The 18,799-nt window shown below is 43.3% G+C and overlaps 1 protein-coding gene across 2 annotated transcripts in view; it reads left to right on the top strand.

The window, feature by feature from the left end:
* Nucleotides 1-3,081: 3,081 nt before the first annotated feature.
* The window catches only part of cntnap5a (contactin associated protein family member 5a), a 110,610-nt gene continuing 94,892 nt past the window's right edge, over nt 3,082-18,799 (top strand). For both annotated transcript variants that reach the window (XR_008833159.1, XM_056426110.1), the window contains exon 1: nt 3,082-3,210. Coding sequence is in view for 1 of the 2 variants with exons in the window: in XM_056426110.1 (XP_056282085.1) it covers nt 3,138-3,210 (73 nt within the window). In the remaining variant the exon portion in view is untranslated. The remainder of the gene's footprint in view (nt 3,211-18,799) is intronic.

Raw genomic sequence — 18,799 nt, 5'->3', positions numbered from 1 at the left:
TTTATGGTGATTTTACCTCTTGTATTAGTCGTTATAGAGTGAAGTAAAGTGCGTGTGGTGATGTTGTTGTTGTTTAACGACGTACTTGAAGGCCCTAAATCCAACAACAACAAAACTGTGTATTTGTTATTTTCAAAATAAGAGAAAACGTCACCGACCGGAACAAAAAAACAATAAAGATGATCAAATCCATAATTTAAACAAAAGTTGCCAAAAGGAGAAGATGGAGAGAAGTTCCTCGCGGGGTAAAAGAAGATGATGAAGAAGATGAAGATGATGAAGATGAAGAGTGCTCCAGTGGACGTCCACAACAGACACAACTAAAGCTTTTTGTATTATTTAGCGCTGAACGGACTCGAGAGGAGCACTTCCTGTTGGCCGGAGATGGAGGAGCACTTCCTGTTGGTCTGAGATGGAGGAGCACTTCCTGTTGGTCTGAGATAGAGGAGCACTTCCTGTTGGTCTGAGATGGAGGAGCACTTCCTGTTGGTCTGAGATGGAGGAGCACTTCCTGTTGGTCTGAGATAGAGGAGCACTTCCTGTTGGTCTGAGATGGAGGAGCACTTCCTGTTGGTCTGAGATAGAGGAGCACTTCCTGTTGGTCTGAGATGGAGGAGCACTTCCTGTTGGTCTGAGATGGAGGAGCACTTCCTGTTGGTCTGAGATGGAGGAGCACTTCCTGTTGGTCTGAGATAGATGAGCACTTCCTGTTGGTCTGAGATAGATGAGCACTTCCTGTTGGTCTGAGATAGAGGAGCACTTCCTGTTGGTCTGAGATGGAGGAGCACTTCCTGTTGGTCTGAGATGGAGGAGCACTTCCTGTTGGTCTGAGATGGAGGAGCACTTCCTGTTGGTCTGAGATGGAGGAGCACTTCCTGTTGGTCTGAGATAGAGGAGCACTTCCTGTTGGTCTGAGATAGAGGAGTACTTCCTGTTGGCCGGAGATGGAGGAGCACTTCCTGTTGGTCTGAGATAGAGGAGCACTTCCTGTTGGCCGGAGATGGAGGAGCACTTCCTGTTGGCCTGAGATGGAGGAGCACTTCCTGTTGGTCTGAGATAGAGGAGCACTTCCTGTTGGCGGGAGATGGAGGAGCACTTCCTGTTGGCCTGAGATGGAGGAGCACTTCCTGTTGGTCTGAGATAGAGGAGCACTTCCTGTTGGTCTGAGATAGAGGAGCAACTCCTGTTGGCCTGAGATGGAGGAGCACTTCCTGTTGGTCTGAGATAGAGGAGCACTTCCTGTTGGCCTGAGATGGAGGTTGGATCCCCCGGATGTTGGCGTGTCCTTGAGCAAGTCGCTACAATGCTCGGGGCGGGTCAAGAGCAAAGGTCAAAGGTCACGTGTGTTTATCACGACCTTTGAGGTTTCCTGGAGCCAAATTGCGCAACAGGTTGAAAAAGCGTGCTAACCAATGGATGCTCGGCTCCACCGTGGGACCCAAAACCTCCTCATGGTACTTCATCATACAGGAGTTTACCGAAGGGAGGGAGGGAGGAAGAGAGGAGGGAAAGAAAGAAGGGGGGAAGGACGGATGGGAGGAAGGAAGGGATGGATGGAGTGAGGAAGGAGGGATGGGAGTGAGGGGTGGATGGAGGAAGAAAGGGATGGAGGGAGGGAGGGAAAAAAGGATGGAGAGATGGGATGGAGGGAGGGAGGGAAAGGATGGAGAGAGGGATGGAGGGAGGAAGGAAAGGAGGGCTGCACACCAAACTTGTCATCAGGTGAGAATCTCTTTTCTCTCGTGAAGAATTGATTTGAGGTCCTGAAGAACAGACCTGAGATCAGGCGTCTGTGTGTGTGTCTGTGTGTGTGTGTGTGTGTGTGTGTGTGTGTGTGTGTGTGTGTGTGTGAGATCCTGCTTCACACACACACACACAAGGTGAAAACAACAGCATCGCTGGTGACAAGTCACGTGTGATTTGATGGGCTGCCTAACTAATGGGGTCCCATGGTGACCCCCCCCTCCCCTTAAACTCTACCACTCCCCCGGTGGTCGTGTTTATATTGCAGCCGTTACACTCCAGACAATAGAATAATGTGAAGTTGAGGCAAAAAATAAATAAATAAAAGATTTCTGCTCTCGGCACAACAAATATACGATCGTGTTGTTGTTGTTGTTGTTTGATGATCGGCTCCCTCACACAAAAACAACCACCAGTGGTATCCTGATAAATAAAATCATAACACACACACACTCACACTCTCACATACACACACACTCACACAGACACACTCTCACATACACACACTCACACACACTCTCACCTACACACACTCACACACACTCACATACACACACACTCACAAAGACACACACACTCACTCATAGACACACACTCACACAGACACACACTCACTCACACAGACACACACACTCACACTCTCACATACACACACACTCACACAGACATACACACACACTCACACACACTCTCACATACACACACTCACACAGACACACACTCACTCACACAGACACACACACTCACACTCTCACATACACACACACTCACACAGACACACTCTCACATACACACACACTCACACATACACACACTCACACAGACACACACTCACTCACACAGACACACACACTCACACTCTCACATACACACACACTCACACAGACACTCTCACATACACACACACTCACACACACTCTCACATACACACACTCACACAGACACACACTCTCACATACACACACACTCACAAAGACACACACACTCACTCATAGACACACACTCACACGCACACACACGTAGGGTAAAAGAGGTATTATGGGAGCTGCTGCCGCACACACCGCGTCCCCTGTGGCGCATTCTCCTCACAGAGCGCGCGCACCGCCACCGCCGCGCTCCTCCTGCCAATAGAGAGAGAGAGAGAGAGAGAGAGAGAGAGAGAGAGAGAGAGAGAGAGAGAGAGAGAGAGAGGGAGGGAGGGAGGGAGAGAGAGGCAGGTTGCGCCTCACAGTGAGGGAGTGTCGTCGTCTGAGCGGTCTGCGCGTCTCTCTCTCCGCCAGACTCCTTCTATCCCTCCGTGCTGGAGGAGCGAGGAGGACCCGCTCCTCTTGTTTCTCCTTCTCCTTCTCCTTCTCTCTCTCTCTCTCACGGATACTACCACCACCTCTGGGAAGATGGTTGTTCTGCTGCAGCTGGTCACCCTCTACTCCCTGCGCGTGCTGAGCGGAGCGTCCGCCGCCACTCACTGTGAGTATCTGCTCCTCCGCGCGCGCTCCACCTGTTAAAAAGAAGAAGAAGAAGCTCCTCGTGCGCGCCCCGCCGCGAGGAGAGGAGAGCCTCGGCGCCGGCTGCTGTTCGCTGCCGCTGCTGTTCGCTGCCGCTGTTGTTCGCTGCCGCTGCTGTTCGCTGCCGCTGCTGTTTTCAAGCGCACTTCTTTTTTGGAGGAGCGCGCTCGTGTCAGCGAACGCGGCGGACGTATAACAAGTTGCGCGCGTGACTCTCTTTCCTCTCGGGAATGGACCCCCCCCACTCCCCCTTTCGACCCCCGTGCACGCGCGATGAAGGTTAATGCAAACAGGTTCATCTCCTCACGCGCACACGCAGAGCGCAGCCGGCACACCTCAGCTTCTTTTTTTGTGGGGGGGGGGGGGGGTGGCTTGCTTGTGAGTGTGTTGTGGAGGACACAAACTGCTGACTGGCCACAGCTGTACTGCACAGACAACTGCTGTTAGCCCCCCCCCCCCAACTGAAACTGTCCAGTCCTAGTTCGGAATTGGACCGCTTGAGTGGTTTATATTTTGTTGTGTGTGTGTGTGTGTGTGTGTGTGTGTGTGTGTGTGTGTGTGTGTGTGTGTGTGTGTGTGTGTGTGTGAATAAACCATCTAGTTCCAGCTCCTCTCTCAGGATGTTTCAGCTTCATGTTTTATTTCACGGATTTAAACCGTGTTCGCCGTGAAATAGGAAAAGATGCATCGAGCCCGATATCAACGGGCAGCAGAGCTCCAGGTCCTCTGAGCCGAGTCCACATCCGGGTCCAGACACCTGGACTCCCTCACACGAGGTGTTTCTGTTATTGTGTCCCTGTGCTTTGGGGGGGGGGGGGGGGGTCGTTGAGGGGCGGATCCATAAACCTTCATAGTTGCTTTACCAGTGAATGAATCATGAGTCGGACCACAGCAGCGGAAGAGTTTCATTCCCAGATGTTCTGGAATATTCTGCATGTTTTGCTTCTGCAAGTTGCTCTAACTGCCCAAAATGTACCCGGCGTTTGTAGTCCTTCTACCTCAAGAAAACTACACAGGAAGTCATATGTTTAGCCCACGGATAGCCGGGCTCGGAGACTTCCCGTCCTGAAACAATGACAAGGCTCCACCCCTTTTGCTCTCCACACAGGTAGCTGGTTTACAAGCTAACACTGAAATAATGAGCAGGCTCCGCCCCTTTTGCTCTCCACACAGGAAGCTGGTTTACAAGCTAACCCTGAAAGAATGACAAGACTCCGCCCCTTTTGCTCTCCACACAGGAAGTTGGTTTACAAGCTAACCCTGAAAGAATGACAAGGCTCCGCCCCTTTTGCTCTCCACACAGGAAGCTGGTTTACAAGCTAAACCTGAAAGAATGACAAGGCTCCGCCCCTTTTGCTCTCCACACAGGAAGCTGGTTTACAAGCTAACCCTGAACCTAACGGACAGATGGTACATGATGAGGTCATTCTTGAGGAATACTGTAAAAGGGAATAACATAAAGAGGAGTAGCGTGAAGAGGAATACTGTAAAGAGGAATTGTGTAAATAGTGTAAATAGGAATAATGTAAATAGGATGCATTTAAAGAAGAATCATGTAAAGAGGAATAGTGTAAATGGGACCAATGTAAAGAGGAATAATGTAAAGAGGAATCCTGTAAAGAGGAATAATGTAAAGAGGAATCCTGTAAAGAGGAATAATGTAAAGAGGAATCCTGTCAAGAGGAATAACATAAAGAGGAATAACGTAAAGAGGAATCCTGTAAAGAGGAATCCTGTCAAGAGGAATCCTGTCAAGAGGAATCCTGTCAAGAGGAATAACATAAAGAGGAATAACGTAAAGAGGAATCCTGTAAAGAGAAATCCTGTCAAGAGGAATCCTGTCAAGAGGAATAACATAAAGAGGAATCCTGTCAAGAGGAATAACATAAAGAGGAATAATGTAAAGAGGAATCCTGCCTGCTGAGCCGCCTCCCTTCCTCCGGTGAGCGTTGTCTCGGCGACGTGGCGACACCAAACCGGTGCCGCGTGTTTTCTTGTTTTATGGCCGTTTATGTGGAGCTGGATCTCCGGACCGTCAGCCGCATTACTCCTTGATGGCGGCGCGGCGTGTCAGGCGTGATCGCCGTGCCGACCGCACCGAGATGAAACGGCGAGATGCTCCCGGAGGTCAGATGGATGCTCTCGTGTTTAGAGAAACAAGACAAGAAAAGAAAGGAGGGGAGGCGCGTCACGGCTGAATCTCGTGGGCCTCGTCGAGCCGCAGCCACTTCCTGTCAGGAGGCTTCCCTGAGACACCGTCAGCCAATCGGGGGCCAGCGGGACGCAGTTGATGCTGCACCGCGGTGACCTTTACCCTCATGCCCAGATGAGGGCAACCGTGGGGCGGGGTGCAAAATCTACTGAAAATACTATCATTTCTTCCTGTTTTTTATTATTTATTTATCTTACTCCGTATTATATTAAAATACAAGGATTTCTTGTTTTTTCTAATTATTATTATTAATTTTTTGTATTATATGAAAATACTAAGATTTCTTCCTGTTTTTTCTAACTAATTTTATTTATTTTTTACCCCCAATTTTTTTAAATCAACGATTTCTTCCCGTTAATTCTAATTATTATTATTTATTATATTTAGTCTGAATTTAATTATGAAACAAAGATTTCTTCCTGTTTTTACTCATTATTATTATTAATTATTGTTGTTTCTTTTACTAAAAATACAAACATTTCTTCCTATTTTTTCTAAAAATAATAATAGTAATTAATTTTTTTACTCCGGATTCTATGAACAATTTTAGATTTCTTCCTGTTTTTTCTAACTATTAGTATTTTATTTATTTTTTACTCCATATTTTATTAAAAAAACAACGATTCCTTCCTGTTTTTACTAAGTATAATATTGTTCTTATTTTTCACTACATATTTTATTTTTAAAAACCACAATTTCTTTTTGTTTTTTCTAATTATTATTCTCATTATTTATTTGTTGTACTCCATATTTTATAAAGGCAGCGCTGCTGCTGCTTCGCTCTACGTTTGCCTCGACTCCTGCAAACCGCCAGCTTCCCTCCAGCTAACTGCGTCCGTAACAGAAGAAGCGGAGGAAGCGGGGCTGAGTGCTTCCTCGTGAAAACGTTATTGAACTCCGCGTTAAGTTCTGTGCATAATTTCTGCTGCTTCTGCATTCTTTAAACGCCCTTTTAATGGGGCCGCGTGGACCACTTCAGAGCCAGAGTGGTTTTGTATTTACTGCCAGAGAGATGCCCCACGTCAGGAGGCACCACCGTGAGTTAGCGCTTCGGTCCGGAATATTCCGGCTCACGCCAACATCTGTGTGGATAGTGTATTTTATTTAAGGAACGAGAAGTCTACGGGATTACAAGTTCAATATACTTGTGAGACCAGTGAGGGACTTAACTCAGACTTAGCTTATTTTAGCATCGGTACTGGAGTTTATTTTTATGTGACACTTTAAAAATATATCTAGAAACGAGGAAATAACGTTGAGCCATACTCCGCAGAAATACCTTTTGGTTTCTTGTCGTTTTTTTCTGAATATTTTGGGAAATGAGGTCTCGATGTTTTGGTGTGTCTTCGTGTTGATGGTTCCAATCAAGCGGTTTCCCAAGTGGACTCTTGAGGCTGGATCCCAAAAAAATTAGGTCCATCCTCACAGACCTCAATTTTAAAATCCCCCATCTTATATCCTTGGGGGCGGGGCGACAAGATGATTGACAGGTCGCGACCAAGGAGACGTTACGTCATCTCTACGTGACTCCTCATGTCCAGATGTGGTCACTTCCGTTCACTGGTTGCAAGAAACCAAGATGGCGACGGCCAAAAGTCGGAACTCGACTCGACAACTGGATCCGAAAAAACAGGTCCATCCTCACCGACCTCAATTTTAAAATGCCTAACTTCCGCCATCTTATATCTTTGGGGGCGGGGCTACAATATGATTGACAGGTCGCGACCAAGGAGACGTTACGTCATCTCTACGTGACTCATCGGTCCAGATGTGGTCACTTCCGGTTGCAAGAAACCAAGATGGCGACGGCCTCAAGTGGGAACTCGAAGCTTCACGATGGCCTCCCGCAAACCTTGTTGATTATTTTCATGGATTAATCTTTTGTAAACAATCACAATAACTAATCAACTAACTAAAGCTCCAAGAAGATGATTTAATTTTCTCCAAGAGGAAACAAGGACATTCTCAAAATCGCTGAATCCTTTTTCTTATATGTCGATTTAACTCAAAACATTTCTTTTGACGGACTAATTCACATTTAACAAAGACTTGTTCCAGTGCTCTGACATCTAGATATGTGTATAAATTCACATGCAGCCCACGAAGGAGCCGGGACCTGTGAGGGAATACTCTAATCGAGCATATTATGATAATCTCCATTACTGGTCAGTGGGAGGAATGAGGTACAGAGACCTCCATCTTTCATCTCACACACACACACACACACACACACACACACACACACACACATATCTTTATATTTCATGTTTTAAAGCAGTGGTCACCAACCTTTTTGAGCCCAAGATCCCTGACCTCCGCCTTCATGACCGGCAAGATCTACCTATTGAGGCGTTGAGAGAAAACGACTGTCCAGACTGGACTTATGACTTTTTATTTGGCCTAATTGTCATTTTGGTCCAGCGTTCAAATTGATGTGACCAGGAACACAGAATTTAAGTGTAATATAACAAGTAAGATATTTGTTCACCGCACACAATATGAACAAGAATAAACACATTTGCAATGAGCAGCTGGATGAACTACCAATATAAATGTTGTATTTATTTACATGTTGTTGCCTCTGTACCTGGACTCTAGCAATGACAATAAATTGAATCCAATCCAATTACAGCACAACACTGACAACATGATCAGTCAATGCAACTCATGTAAGTTCAGCTCTGTGATCACAATGCCATCAAGCCATGTGACTCCAGTCAGTGTGATGGCTGTGACTGAACTCTGTCTGTGAGCTTGTAGTTAGTTCATAATCACAGACAGCCAGTCTGAGGCAGTCTGTGAACTGTCTGTCAGTAATCCAGCTCCTGGTCTTTGATTTGGTGATTTTCTCAACTCCACTGACGAGTTTTTCGGGGCAAATTTGGTATTCATGAAAGTTTTCTCATCTGGGATTGGTTCTGAAGTCAGCCCGTTGGTGAATACGTTCACATAAACTCAACAGACGTCCTCAGATTTAAATAATTATCATAATAATAAATATGAGAACCACCATTTGTGACTCCTGCATCTGTCCCTTTTCAAATAATAGAATAAATGCAATTGCAATCACTTTCAAGTAAACCAGATTGCTCTATCAGACAAGAAAAAAAAGTTAAATGTTGAGCTTTTGTTTTGAAGGACAACAGCAGAAAAGCGGAACTCACGGAGGTAAAACCTGGCAAGTCGCCAAGAATCTCGGCTGTCGCGCACGCGCAGGCGTAACCTGTTAATGCCGTAACGTAAACATTTACACTACGGTACATGCATTTCAACATTTATTTCTTGATGACTTAGTTTTATGTCGGTGTACTTTGAGCTTGTGTAATATGTGAAGTTATCAATAAAGGTGTTTCTGCATTTCCCCTGCGCCTCACCTGTAGTGGTACGTTCCCCTCTTTCGGGGCGCACAGCTGACAACACGACTGTGTAAGCGAACCCGTTTTCAGGCGTTCATGAATCAGGCGGAGATGTTTTCTGACGTCGATCTTCCAGTCAGGAAGAAAACATTTCAGAAGACACTTCAGAAAATGTTCCAAAACAAGGAACAATGTGTTTCTGAATTTATTTTCATTTAATTTTGGAGATCGACAGGGAACATCTCCGAGATCGACCGGTCGATCGCGATCGACGGGTTGGCGACCACTGTAGTAAAGGAAGCTCAGCGACGAGATACTTCTCAGCTAATTATTTCCTATCTGAAGCACCTGCAACACGCCGGAGCCGAGCTGGCATTGAGCACCACCGCAGAAGTGTGTGTGTGTGTGTGTGTGTGTGTGTGTGTGTGTGTGTGTGTGTGTGTGTGTGTGTGTGTGTGTGTGTGCGTGTGTGTGTGGAGAGCATGCAGCTGCAGATTCGCTCGTCTAATGAATGTGAAGTAGGCACTCAAGGAACACCTCCCGCCGTACATATTCAAGGCCTGATGAATTCATCAGAGGGGAAATGAGGCAGAGCGCCGCCGCGTGATGGAGCCGCCACTTTGCCTCATGTTTAAACATCGACTCCTCTTCGGAGGGAGAGGAGTGACCGGAAGGAACGAGGAGGAGATGGAGGAGATGAAGGAAATGAAGGAAAGTGGAGGAGGTGGAGGAGATGAAGGAATGTGGAGGAAGTGGAGGATATAATGAAGGAACGTGGAGGAGAAGAAGGAATGTGGAGGAGGTGGAGGAATGTAGAGGAGATGAAGGAACGTAGAGGAGGTGAAGGAACATAGAGGAGGTGGAGGAGATGAAGGAAGGTGGAGTAGATGAAGGAACGTAGAGGAGGTGGAGGAGATGAAGGAAGGTGGAGTAGATGAAGGAATGTAGAGGAGGTGAAGGAACATAGAGGAGGTGAAGGAACATAGAGGAGGTGGAGGAGATGAAGGAAGGTGGAGTAGATGAAGGAATGTAGAGGAGGTGGAGGAGGTGAAGGAACGTAGAGGAGGTGGAGGAGGTGAAGGAACGTAGAGGAGGTGGAGGAGATGAAGGAAGGTGGAGTAGATGAAGGAATGTAGAGGAGGTGGAGGAACGTAGAGGAGGTGGAGGAGGTGAAGGAACGTAGAGGAGGTGGAGGAACGTAGGAGATGAAGGAAGGTAGAGGAGGTGGAGGAGATGAAGGAACGTAGGAGATGAAGGAAGGTAGAGGAGGTGGAGGAGATGAAGGAAGGTGGAGTAGATGAAGGAACGTAGAGGAGGTGGAGGAACGTAGAGGAGGTGGAGGAGATGAAGGAAGGTAGAGGAGGTGGAGGAGATGAAGGAACGTAGGAGATGAAGGAAGGTAGAGGAGGTGGAGGAGATGAAGGAAGGTAGAGGAGGTGAAGGAACGTAGAGGAGGTGGAGGAATGTAGAGGAGATGAAGGAAGGTGGAAGAGATGAAGGAACATAGAGAAGGTGGAGGATCGTGGGGGAAATTTGTTGTTGTTGTTTTTTACCAAGATGATAAAAAGTCAGTAAATGATTCAATATTTTATCCATTATGTGATATTTTATTGTTTTTCTCGTCCTGAAAGTCAGAACGATGTCGTCCGGATATGAACACAAATAATTAACTTAGCAAACTTCACGCTGGCGTTTGAATCCGACAGCATCATATTATTTAAAACTAGTTTTCATAATAATCAATACGTTTTACACAAAACACCAACGTTAGCTAGAGAAAAGTCTCGCTGAGCTATATAGCTATATGCCCTCTATATATATATATATCTATATATATATATTAGGGCTGTCAATCGATTTAAAAAAATTAACTAATTAATCGCACATTTTGAAATTCATTAATCGCGATTAAAAGTTAAAAGTTCATTCTTTTTAAAGACCAAACTTCACACAGAGCTGTGTTTTCAAAGAGGCTCCTACCTATAAAGTGCCAGCGAGGTATTTAATATTGTGGATGATAAATTGTTTCTTCAGTGAAACATCAGATTAGTAAAAAATATATATATATTGAGACCCCATTGGTCCTGTCATCTTTAACACTGAACAGCAGCAGAACCAGTGGCCTTGGTGACTGACTGACATTCACATATGTCACGTTAACCCTCTGGAGGCTGGGGGCATTTTATACATTTTACAAACAAACAAAAAATTCACCTTTTAAAGGCGTTTGCATATGACACACCCCCACGTGTTCTACATCAAACATTCCAGAACAATCTCAGCTCTCTATTCAATGAGGCTCAGTTGTCCTGGTGCCGTGTTCTCTGCTCTCTGACTGACAGGCTGCTATAGAGCCTCACCCGTGAGGTGGGAGGTCCTTTGTGATTTACTGAGTGTTCATTGGTTGTTTTTTTCCCAAAATGTTGACAGACAAACGGATTGACCAATCACGTTGAAGGTTTCGTGTGACGAGTTCTTTCCGCGCCGCGTCCCCCGACACGTCGCCCCTCCGTTCCTCTGTGTCTCAGAGGGGGAGACGGAGGAAGGAGGAGCAGGAGGAAACCCGACTGATTCATCCACGAGTTAAACTGATTTATGATCCTTATTTTCGCGGAGAAATAATTGTTTTAAAAACGGAAACAGTGTCAAACCGTACTGCCGCGGTTTGACACTCGGTTTGAGTGTAAAAACTTCAACGAACACCGGAAGTAAACAAAGTTGCGTTAATTGCGTTAAAATATTTTAGTGCGTTAACGCGGCCAAATTAATCGCATAGATTAACGCGTTAACGCTGACAGCCCTAATATATATATACATGATATAATGTTATGAGCCCAAACACGAGGGCGTTAGCTGTTCAGACGTTTGTGGGACGTCCTCAACAAGTACAGCAGAGCTCGTGGTTATTTCTTTCGTAGTGGATGGCGGAAAATATGACGTTTTTACAGAGACAAGCAACAGAGATAAGCCCCGCCCCTCAGCGTCGCGCGCCAGTCAACTCACGCGTTTTGGGCGTTGCGAGAGACTTTGTTTTCAGGGAGGAAGTGTGTGTTCATTGGGTTAACAGACGGAGTACATTCAGCGTTGACCCCTCTGCTGAGACACAAAGTGACGACTATCTCACCGGTTATTGTGACTTTTATCTTCTTTCTTTATGTCGGTGGAAGCGTTTTGTTTCCCGTTGAGTTATTTGACTGCAAACGCAGACGTCTGTCGCTGTTGTTTACTCTCTTTATGCACTCCACACGTCACATTATCCATGAATACAAATAGCTGGAATTATTGAATACCCTTTCTTCTTCTTTTTAAAGCTAGTCCTGTAAATGCAATACTTTAAAAATAAGCATGATGGAAACTTGATATTAAGACTATTTAGAGGGATAATTTCTGGCCCCGTGTCTCGGGAGGAAGGACAAATTAAATAGAATCCATTGTGAAGAACTAGCGCCGGCGGAGGCCTTTCCATTGGCGGAGGCGACATCGGTCAACGCGGCGGCGTTCCCGATCCATCGAGTGCAATGGATACGCTTCAGAAAGCTTCAGCCTACGTTCAGCTCTCTGGTTCCTGGCAGAGTCGGCGTTAAAGGATTATCAACACCCACTCGCCATCGACCACGGCAATAAGATTGATGCAATAATCAGCGAGAGGATGAGACAGCGAGACGGAATAAGGACGAATGAAAAAAGATTCTGCTCCGACACTCGAGAATTTAAAAAAAGGTGTCAAATTTAAAGGAGGAGAAAAAATTGCCACGGCTTTAAAAAATATATATATTTAAATATATGGGCCAGAAAATAGCCAGGGCTTTTTCTTTATATATATATGTATATATATTATATGTATTTTTTTTTTTTAAAGAAGAGAAAAAATGGCCACGGCTTTTTCATTATTTATATATATATATATATATATATATATGAAAAAGGAAGATAAAAAATTGCCACGGCTTTTTCAAATATATATATTTAAATATATTGGCCCCAAAATTGCCAAGGCTTTTTCTTTATATATATATATAAAGAAAAATAAAGAGAAAATACGGCTAAGGCTTTTTGTATTTATATGTATATATATGGCAACGGCTATTTCCTTTAACATTCCTCCTTTAATTTGACACCTTTTTTATTAAATCTTTTTAATTCTCGAGTCTCAGAGCAGAATCTTTCATATATATGAATATAATTTTCCATATCTGTTTACAGTTTATTATTTAATGTCATTACATTGTGTGATTACTTGTGAATCAGACACCGTCAGACTCTTGTGATTTGATATTGATCACGGTGCATTTATCGGGGGTCCGAAACGGACTTGTGTAATCAGCGTTCTCAGGACGGAGACGACTAAGACGCCATGTTTACAATCTGCAGAAATAAGCAGATCAACAAATACCCTTTTTCTTTTTTTGATACAGCAAATCAAAAGCTGATTGCCTCTCGGTACGGATGTTAATGGATTGATTTAGTCTTTTATTTTGAATACCATATGTTGTTTTTGTGGCCCCATTCCGCAAATTCTTTGCCCCCCCCCCCCCCCCCCCCCCGCCTGTTGCAGCCGCTCTTCACCAAAATAAATACCTCAGAACAGATTGAAGGCGGCGCCACGGCTCCGGCATCATATCTATAAATGTGTCTGGTCTTGAGTGACTGCCCGTGCACGACCGCACTCGCCTACCGAGCGCTGCACGGAGCCCGTGGAGAGCAGAACTCAATCAACTCCTTCACTTCCGTGGAACGGAGTTTCCAAAAATACTTTTTTTTAAAAATTTAAACCAGTAAATCTATAGCACTTCATGTAGAAACCAAAAGTCGGACTACGAAATCAATATAGGAAGTAAATGCTGCCTTGATAGATATCTTTATGTCGAAATGACACCCGATAGAGTCGATTCAACCTTGCTTTAGTTTAGCACAATTTTCTCTGACTTCCATGAAACGGAATTTCTGAAAAGCCTCTTTTAAAAAATTAAAAAACAGTAAATCGAGAGCACTACATGTAGAAATCTCTCGTTTCAACCAAAAGTCAGACTACAAAATCAATATTGGAAGTAAATGCTGCCTTCATAGATGTCTTTATGTCGAAATGACACACGATAGTCAATTCAACCTCGTTTTAGTTTAGTTTTTTTTTAACAGGAGCACAAACTTCTTGCATTTTCGTGAAACTGAGTTTCTGAAAAGCCTTATTTGGAAAATAAAAAACAGTAAATCTATAGCACTTCATGTCGAAACCAAAAGTCGGACTACAAAATCAATATTGGAAGTAAATGCTGCCTTGATAAATATCTTTATATCGAAATGACACCTGATAGAGTCGATTCAACCTCGTTTTAGTTTAGCACGATTTTCTTGGACTTCTGTGAAACGGAGTTTATGAAAAGCCTCTTTTAAAAAATAAAAAGCAGTAAATCTATAGCACTTCATGTAGAAACCTCTCATCTCAACCAAAAGTCGGACTACGAAATCAATATTGGAAGTAAATGCTTCCTTCATAGATATCTTTATGTTGAAATGACACCCGATAGAGTCGTGAGGCTGCAGCTGATTTATTTTAATGATTATTCGCTGGTTTGAAAATAAATAAATAACCTGCTCCATTTGAGACACAAAAGAAGAAATAGAACATTTGTCGGTCTCCTTTTCAGAAAAATATTTTGCATCTAGTCAAAAACTAAATGCTGTTAGTGCACTTAAGTGCCATATTGCACGCAGGGTTTCAAGGTTGCCGTCATATTTCCTTTTCACAAAGACCATAAAAAACTTTCCTTTTACCTCGTTATACTCGTTCGAGGTTCTTTGCATGAAAGACACGCAAATAATGAAAATCAAGTTGGAGGAAGCGTTTCAGCCCCTAAATACTAATAACGCCAAAGGGACTTTTATGACGCATTATTAAGTTACTACAAAGCGGTTCGTCCCTCTGATTTGACCCTGTGACTTAAAATGAACCCTTTTTTATGACGAATATGTGATAAACGGTATCCATCAAAACTCTAAAGGTTTGTAATTACCCCGCAGCACGACCCATTATTTCCCATTATCACCGCGAGAATATATAACCTTGTCTTTATCGAGCTGTTATGGGAAATGCCTCCCAGAAACCCTGCAGAAGATGAACAAACCCTGCTCCGATCCTGAGTGAAGGGGGTGAATAATTAATGTTTTGCAGAAGAGAAGTGTATAATCACTAAAGCTGTGGATGGGCCAGTAAAACACCCCCGCCGGCTGCCTGTAAACGCTCGCCGGCCCCTTTAGATTATATCCGACGTAGTCGGGAGGAACGGAGAGCTACTGTAAACCACGCTGTGTTTCGCAATCATTTCGCATCGACGTGCACTTCCTCGAATTCGGGACTAATTGTCAACCGATACCTCGGCTCCGTTCGAAGTGGGCGAGCAGAGGTCACCGAAAGGCCCCCCCACGAAAGCCCGTCAGTGCGTGCGAGGTATCGTATGAAAGCTTTATCGATATACCACGCCGAGGTCTGAGGACGCTCCGTCACCAGATACCATCGTCGCCCCCCCTTTGATATTATTGACTCTGCGGTCGGCGTCGACTGAACTCGTGATCCCTCCGACACAATGCCTTTGCTATCCCGGCGTTAATCAATACTGCGGAGGTTGTGTGGTTTTAAGTGTTCTTTTGCCTAGAACTGAAAGCAGCTTTATAATATATATATGAATAATCTATATTTATTTGTATATTTTTACGAATAAATCTATATTTATTTGTATATATATATATGTATTTCTATGTATATAAATAATTACATGTATTTGTATTTATATATATTTATTTGCATTTATATATTTATAAATGAACAAATATGTATAGAAATAAATATTTCTATGTATGTTTATATATTTATATATATATCAACACTTTTATTTATTTATATAGATTTAAATATATCATATATATATATTATATATACACCATGTTTCATGTTGAAATATTCATAGCAGTAGTTCCCCGAGGTTGACTGCTTTGGCCTCACGGAACATGAGCAACTCCGATCAGTTTTCACCGGAAAACTCCGAGGGCCGCCTCCCTTTCTTTTTTTTTTACATGAAGCGCCATTTTTCAATTATTTTCAACGTGCCACATATCTTGCAACACCACGTCAAAAGATGAGAGCACTTGCAAGGAAGCTGTCATCCACGTCGTAAATCAATGAGCCGATCAGTCAAACACGGCACAACTCACCATGGCTGTGAAAGAGCGAGTCGCGCAACTCGTTGGCTAAATTAAGACCATTAAATCGTCTCAGAATCAAGTCGCCGGCATCGGAACGACTTCCGAGTAACGGGTGTTTCGGTGTTGAACCAGCGACCGCGTTAGGTGGCGGCTCGCCACGTCTTTACAATTAGCGTAGACGATAAACACGGACGAGTCTGTATCTACGACTAATTTTAAGACTTTTACGAAGACGCAAACCAGCCTGTATCTACGACTAATTTAAGGCTTTTACAAAGACGCGAACCACTCTGTATCTACGACTAATTTTAAGCCTTTTACGAAGACGCGAACCAGCCTGTATCTACAACTAATTTAAGGCTTTTACAAAGACGCGAACCACTCTGTATCTACGACTAATTTTAAGACTTTTACGAAGACGCGAACCAGCCTGTATCTACGACTAATTTTAGACTTTCATTAAGACGCGAACCAATCTGTACCTACGACTAATTTTAGGCTTTTACAAAGACATGAACAACTCTGTATCTATGACTAATTTTAAGACTTTTACGAGGACATGAACCAGCCTGTACCTATGACTAATTTTAGACTTTTACGAAGACGCGAACCACTCTGTATCTACGATTAATTTAAGGCTTTTACAAAGACATGAACAACTCTGTATCTACGACTAATTTTAAGACTTTTACGAGGACGCGAACCAGCCTGGACCTATGACTAATTTTAGACTTTTACGAAGACGCGAACCACTCTATATCTACGACTAATTTAAGGCTTTTACAAAGACATGAACAACTCTGTATCTATGACTAACTTTAGGCTGTTACGAAGACGCAAACCAGTCTGTACCTACGACTAATTTTAGGCTTTTACGAAGATGGAAACCAGCCTGTATCTACGACTAATTTTAGGCTTTTACGAAGACGGAAACCAGCCTGTATCTACGACTAATTTTAAAGGTTTTACGAGGATGCCCGTGTACGGCGGCCATTTTTTAAAAACCCATGGAGATATAAACCTCGAGTCTGAAGAGTGCAGTGACTTCTCGCTCACACGTCTGGAAAATCAATGTCCTCGCACAGCTTGACGAGCTCGGGCGCTGCCTTTGCCAAACACTTTGGTGCGTCATCTTTGTTTGCAAAATGGGATCAATAAGTTTTTTTGGATCGATGCCGGGGAAGTATCTATTTAATTAACCGATTTTTCTGGCTTTTAATAACGTCTCTCCGGGCTCCGCGTTGCCGGGACATCAGTCAAAATAATCACTCAACGTTGATGAATTGCTGAACTCCTTCATCAACTATGAAGTGCAAACTGCTGTAGTGACTTGCAACAAGGAGTCGCTGTTTATACAGATAATTGTTGCATTCAAGATATTATTGCTGTTTTTGTGTGTATGTTTTTATTTACCCTTTTTTCTCAATTTTCTCCTGATTCTATATTTTCACTTTTGTTCTTATTGGACCATTTTATATTAATAAACAAATGTATGATTAATCTGTTAATTATAATAAGATAAAGGTTCATTATGAATGGAAATAAAACATCACATGCAGCCAGTTGTTAAATATAAAATGATTACGCAACACATGGACACACTAACAGCGTCCATTGTAGTCTGGAATTTTCTTACTTTTACTTACTTTAGACTACTTGTGCTGTTGAAATATAATTATTTATAAGAACATTAAAACCAAAACGTCAATGTGTGTTTATTATAACAAAAATATGTGTTTCTCGAAGATAATCAGCACAAACTCCCGTGTTGTGGATCAATCTTTTTTTTTTTTTTTTTTTACTTGTCTGTTACTGTTGTAAAGGAGATTTTTAATCTCAGGCATTTCCTGGTTAAATACATTTAAAATAAACAAATTAAAATAAATGGATGTATTTACATCAGTTCCATCACTGCATACAGTAATGCAAAAAAATTATCAATATCAATGTATTACTGTACATAATATATTTTTTATATTTCTATTTTAATGCATACATGTGAATAATGTAAAATCTTACTCTAAAAAGTAACCAGCAACTTGAGCAAATTATTTTTAATAGATTTTAAAACTTATTTTTGTAACATAAAATGGAAATACCACCATAAAAGCCACCACTGCTTATCAACATGTCATTTCATATTTACTCTTAATCAATGAATGTTTTTTATATATATGTATAGTTGCACAAAACGCAACTATACATATAACTAGGAAATAAAGAAAGATTGCATTTCTATTGATGCTAAAGAAACGTCCGCTCGGTTCTGGTCTTGGCTTGAGGATCGGGTGTAGGCTTGAGGATCGGGTGTAGGCTTGAGGATCGGGTGTAGGCTTGAGGATCGGGTGTAGGCTTGAGGATCGGATCTAGGCTTGAGGATCGGGTCTAGGCTTGAGGATCGGGTCTCGGTTTGAGGATCGGGTCTCGGCTTGAGGATCGGGTCTCGGCTTGAGGATCCGGTGTAGGCTTGAGGATCGGGTCTCGGCTTGAGGATCAGGTCTCGGCTTGAGGATCAGGTCTCGGGCTCTCCGCTCGGTCTCCATCGTATGTTCTATTTCAAGGAAATCCCTTTTGCCGTTTTCTCACATCCCAACTGTTTCTGTGCGTTTCCTGAATGGATGTGTGGGAGGCATCTGGCTTCCTCTCAGTCTGGAGCGCTGTGTTTATTGGATTTTGGGTCGTACAGTCGTCTTCAAGTGTGATTATGCCTCTTTAAAAAATATCCAGCCCCCATCGCGTGCTACGAACGGCGCTCCGTAGCGATGATTGGGTTTGATTTCTTAGCG

The sequence above is a fragment of the Pseudoliparis swirei genome, chromosome 2 (genome assembly GCF_029220125.1).
Source record: "Pseudoliparis swirei isolate HS2019 ecotype Mariana Trench chromosome 2, NWPU_hadal_v1, whole genome shotgun sequence".
Lineage (NCBI taxonomy): Eukaryota > Metazoa > Chordata > Actinopteri > Perciformes > Liparidae > Pseudoliparis > Pseudoliparis swirei.
This window is presented reverse-complemented; position numbering and strand designations above follow the sequence as displayed.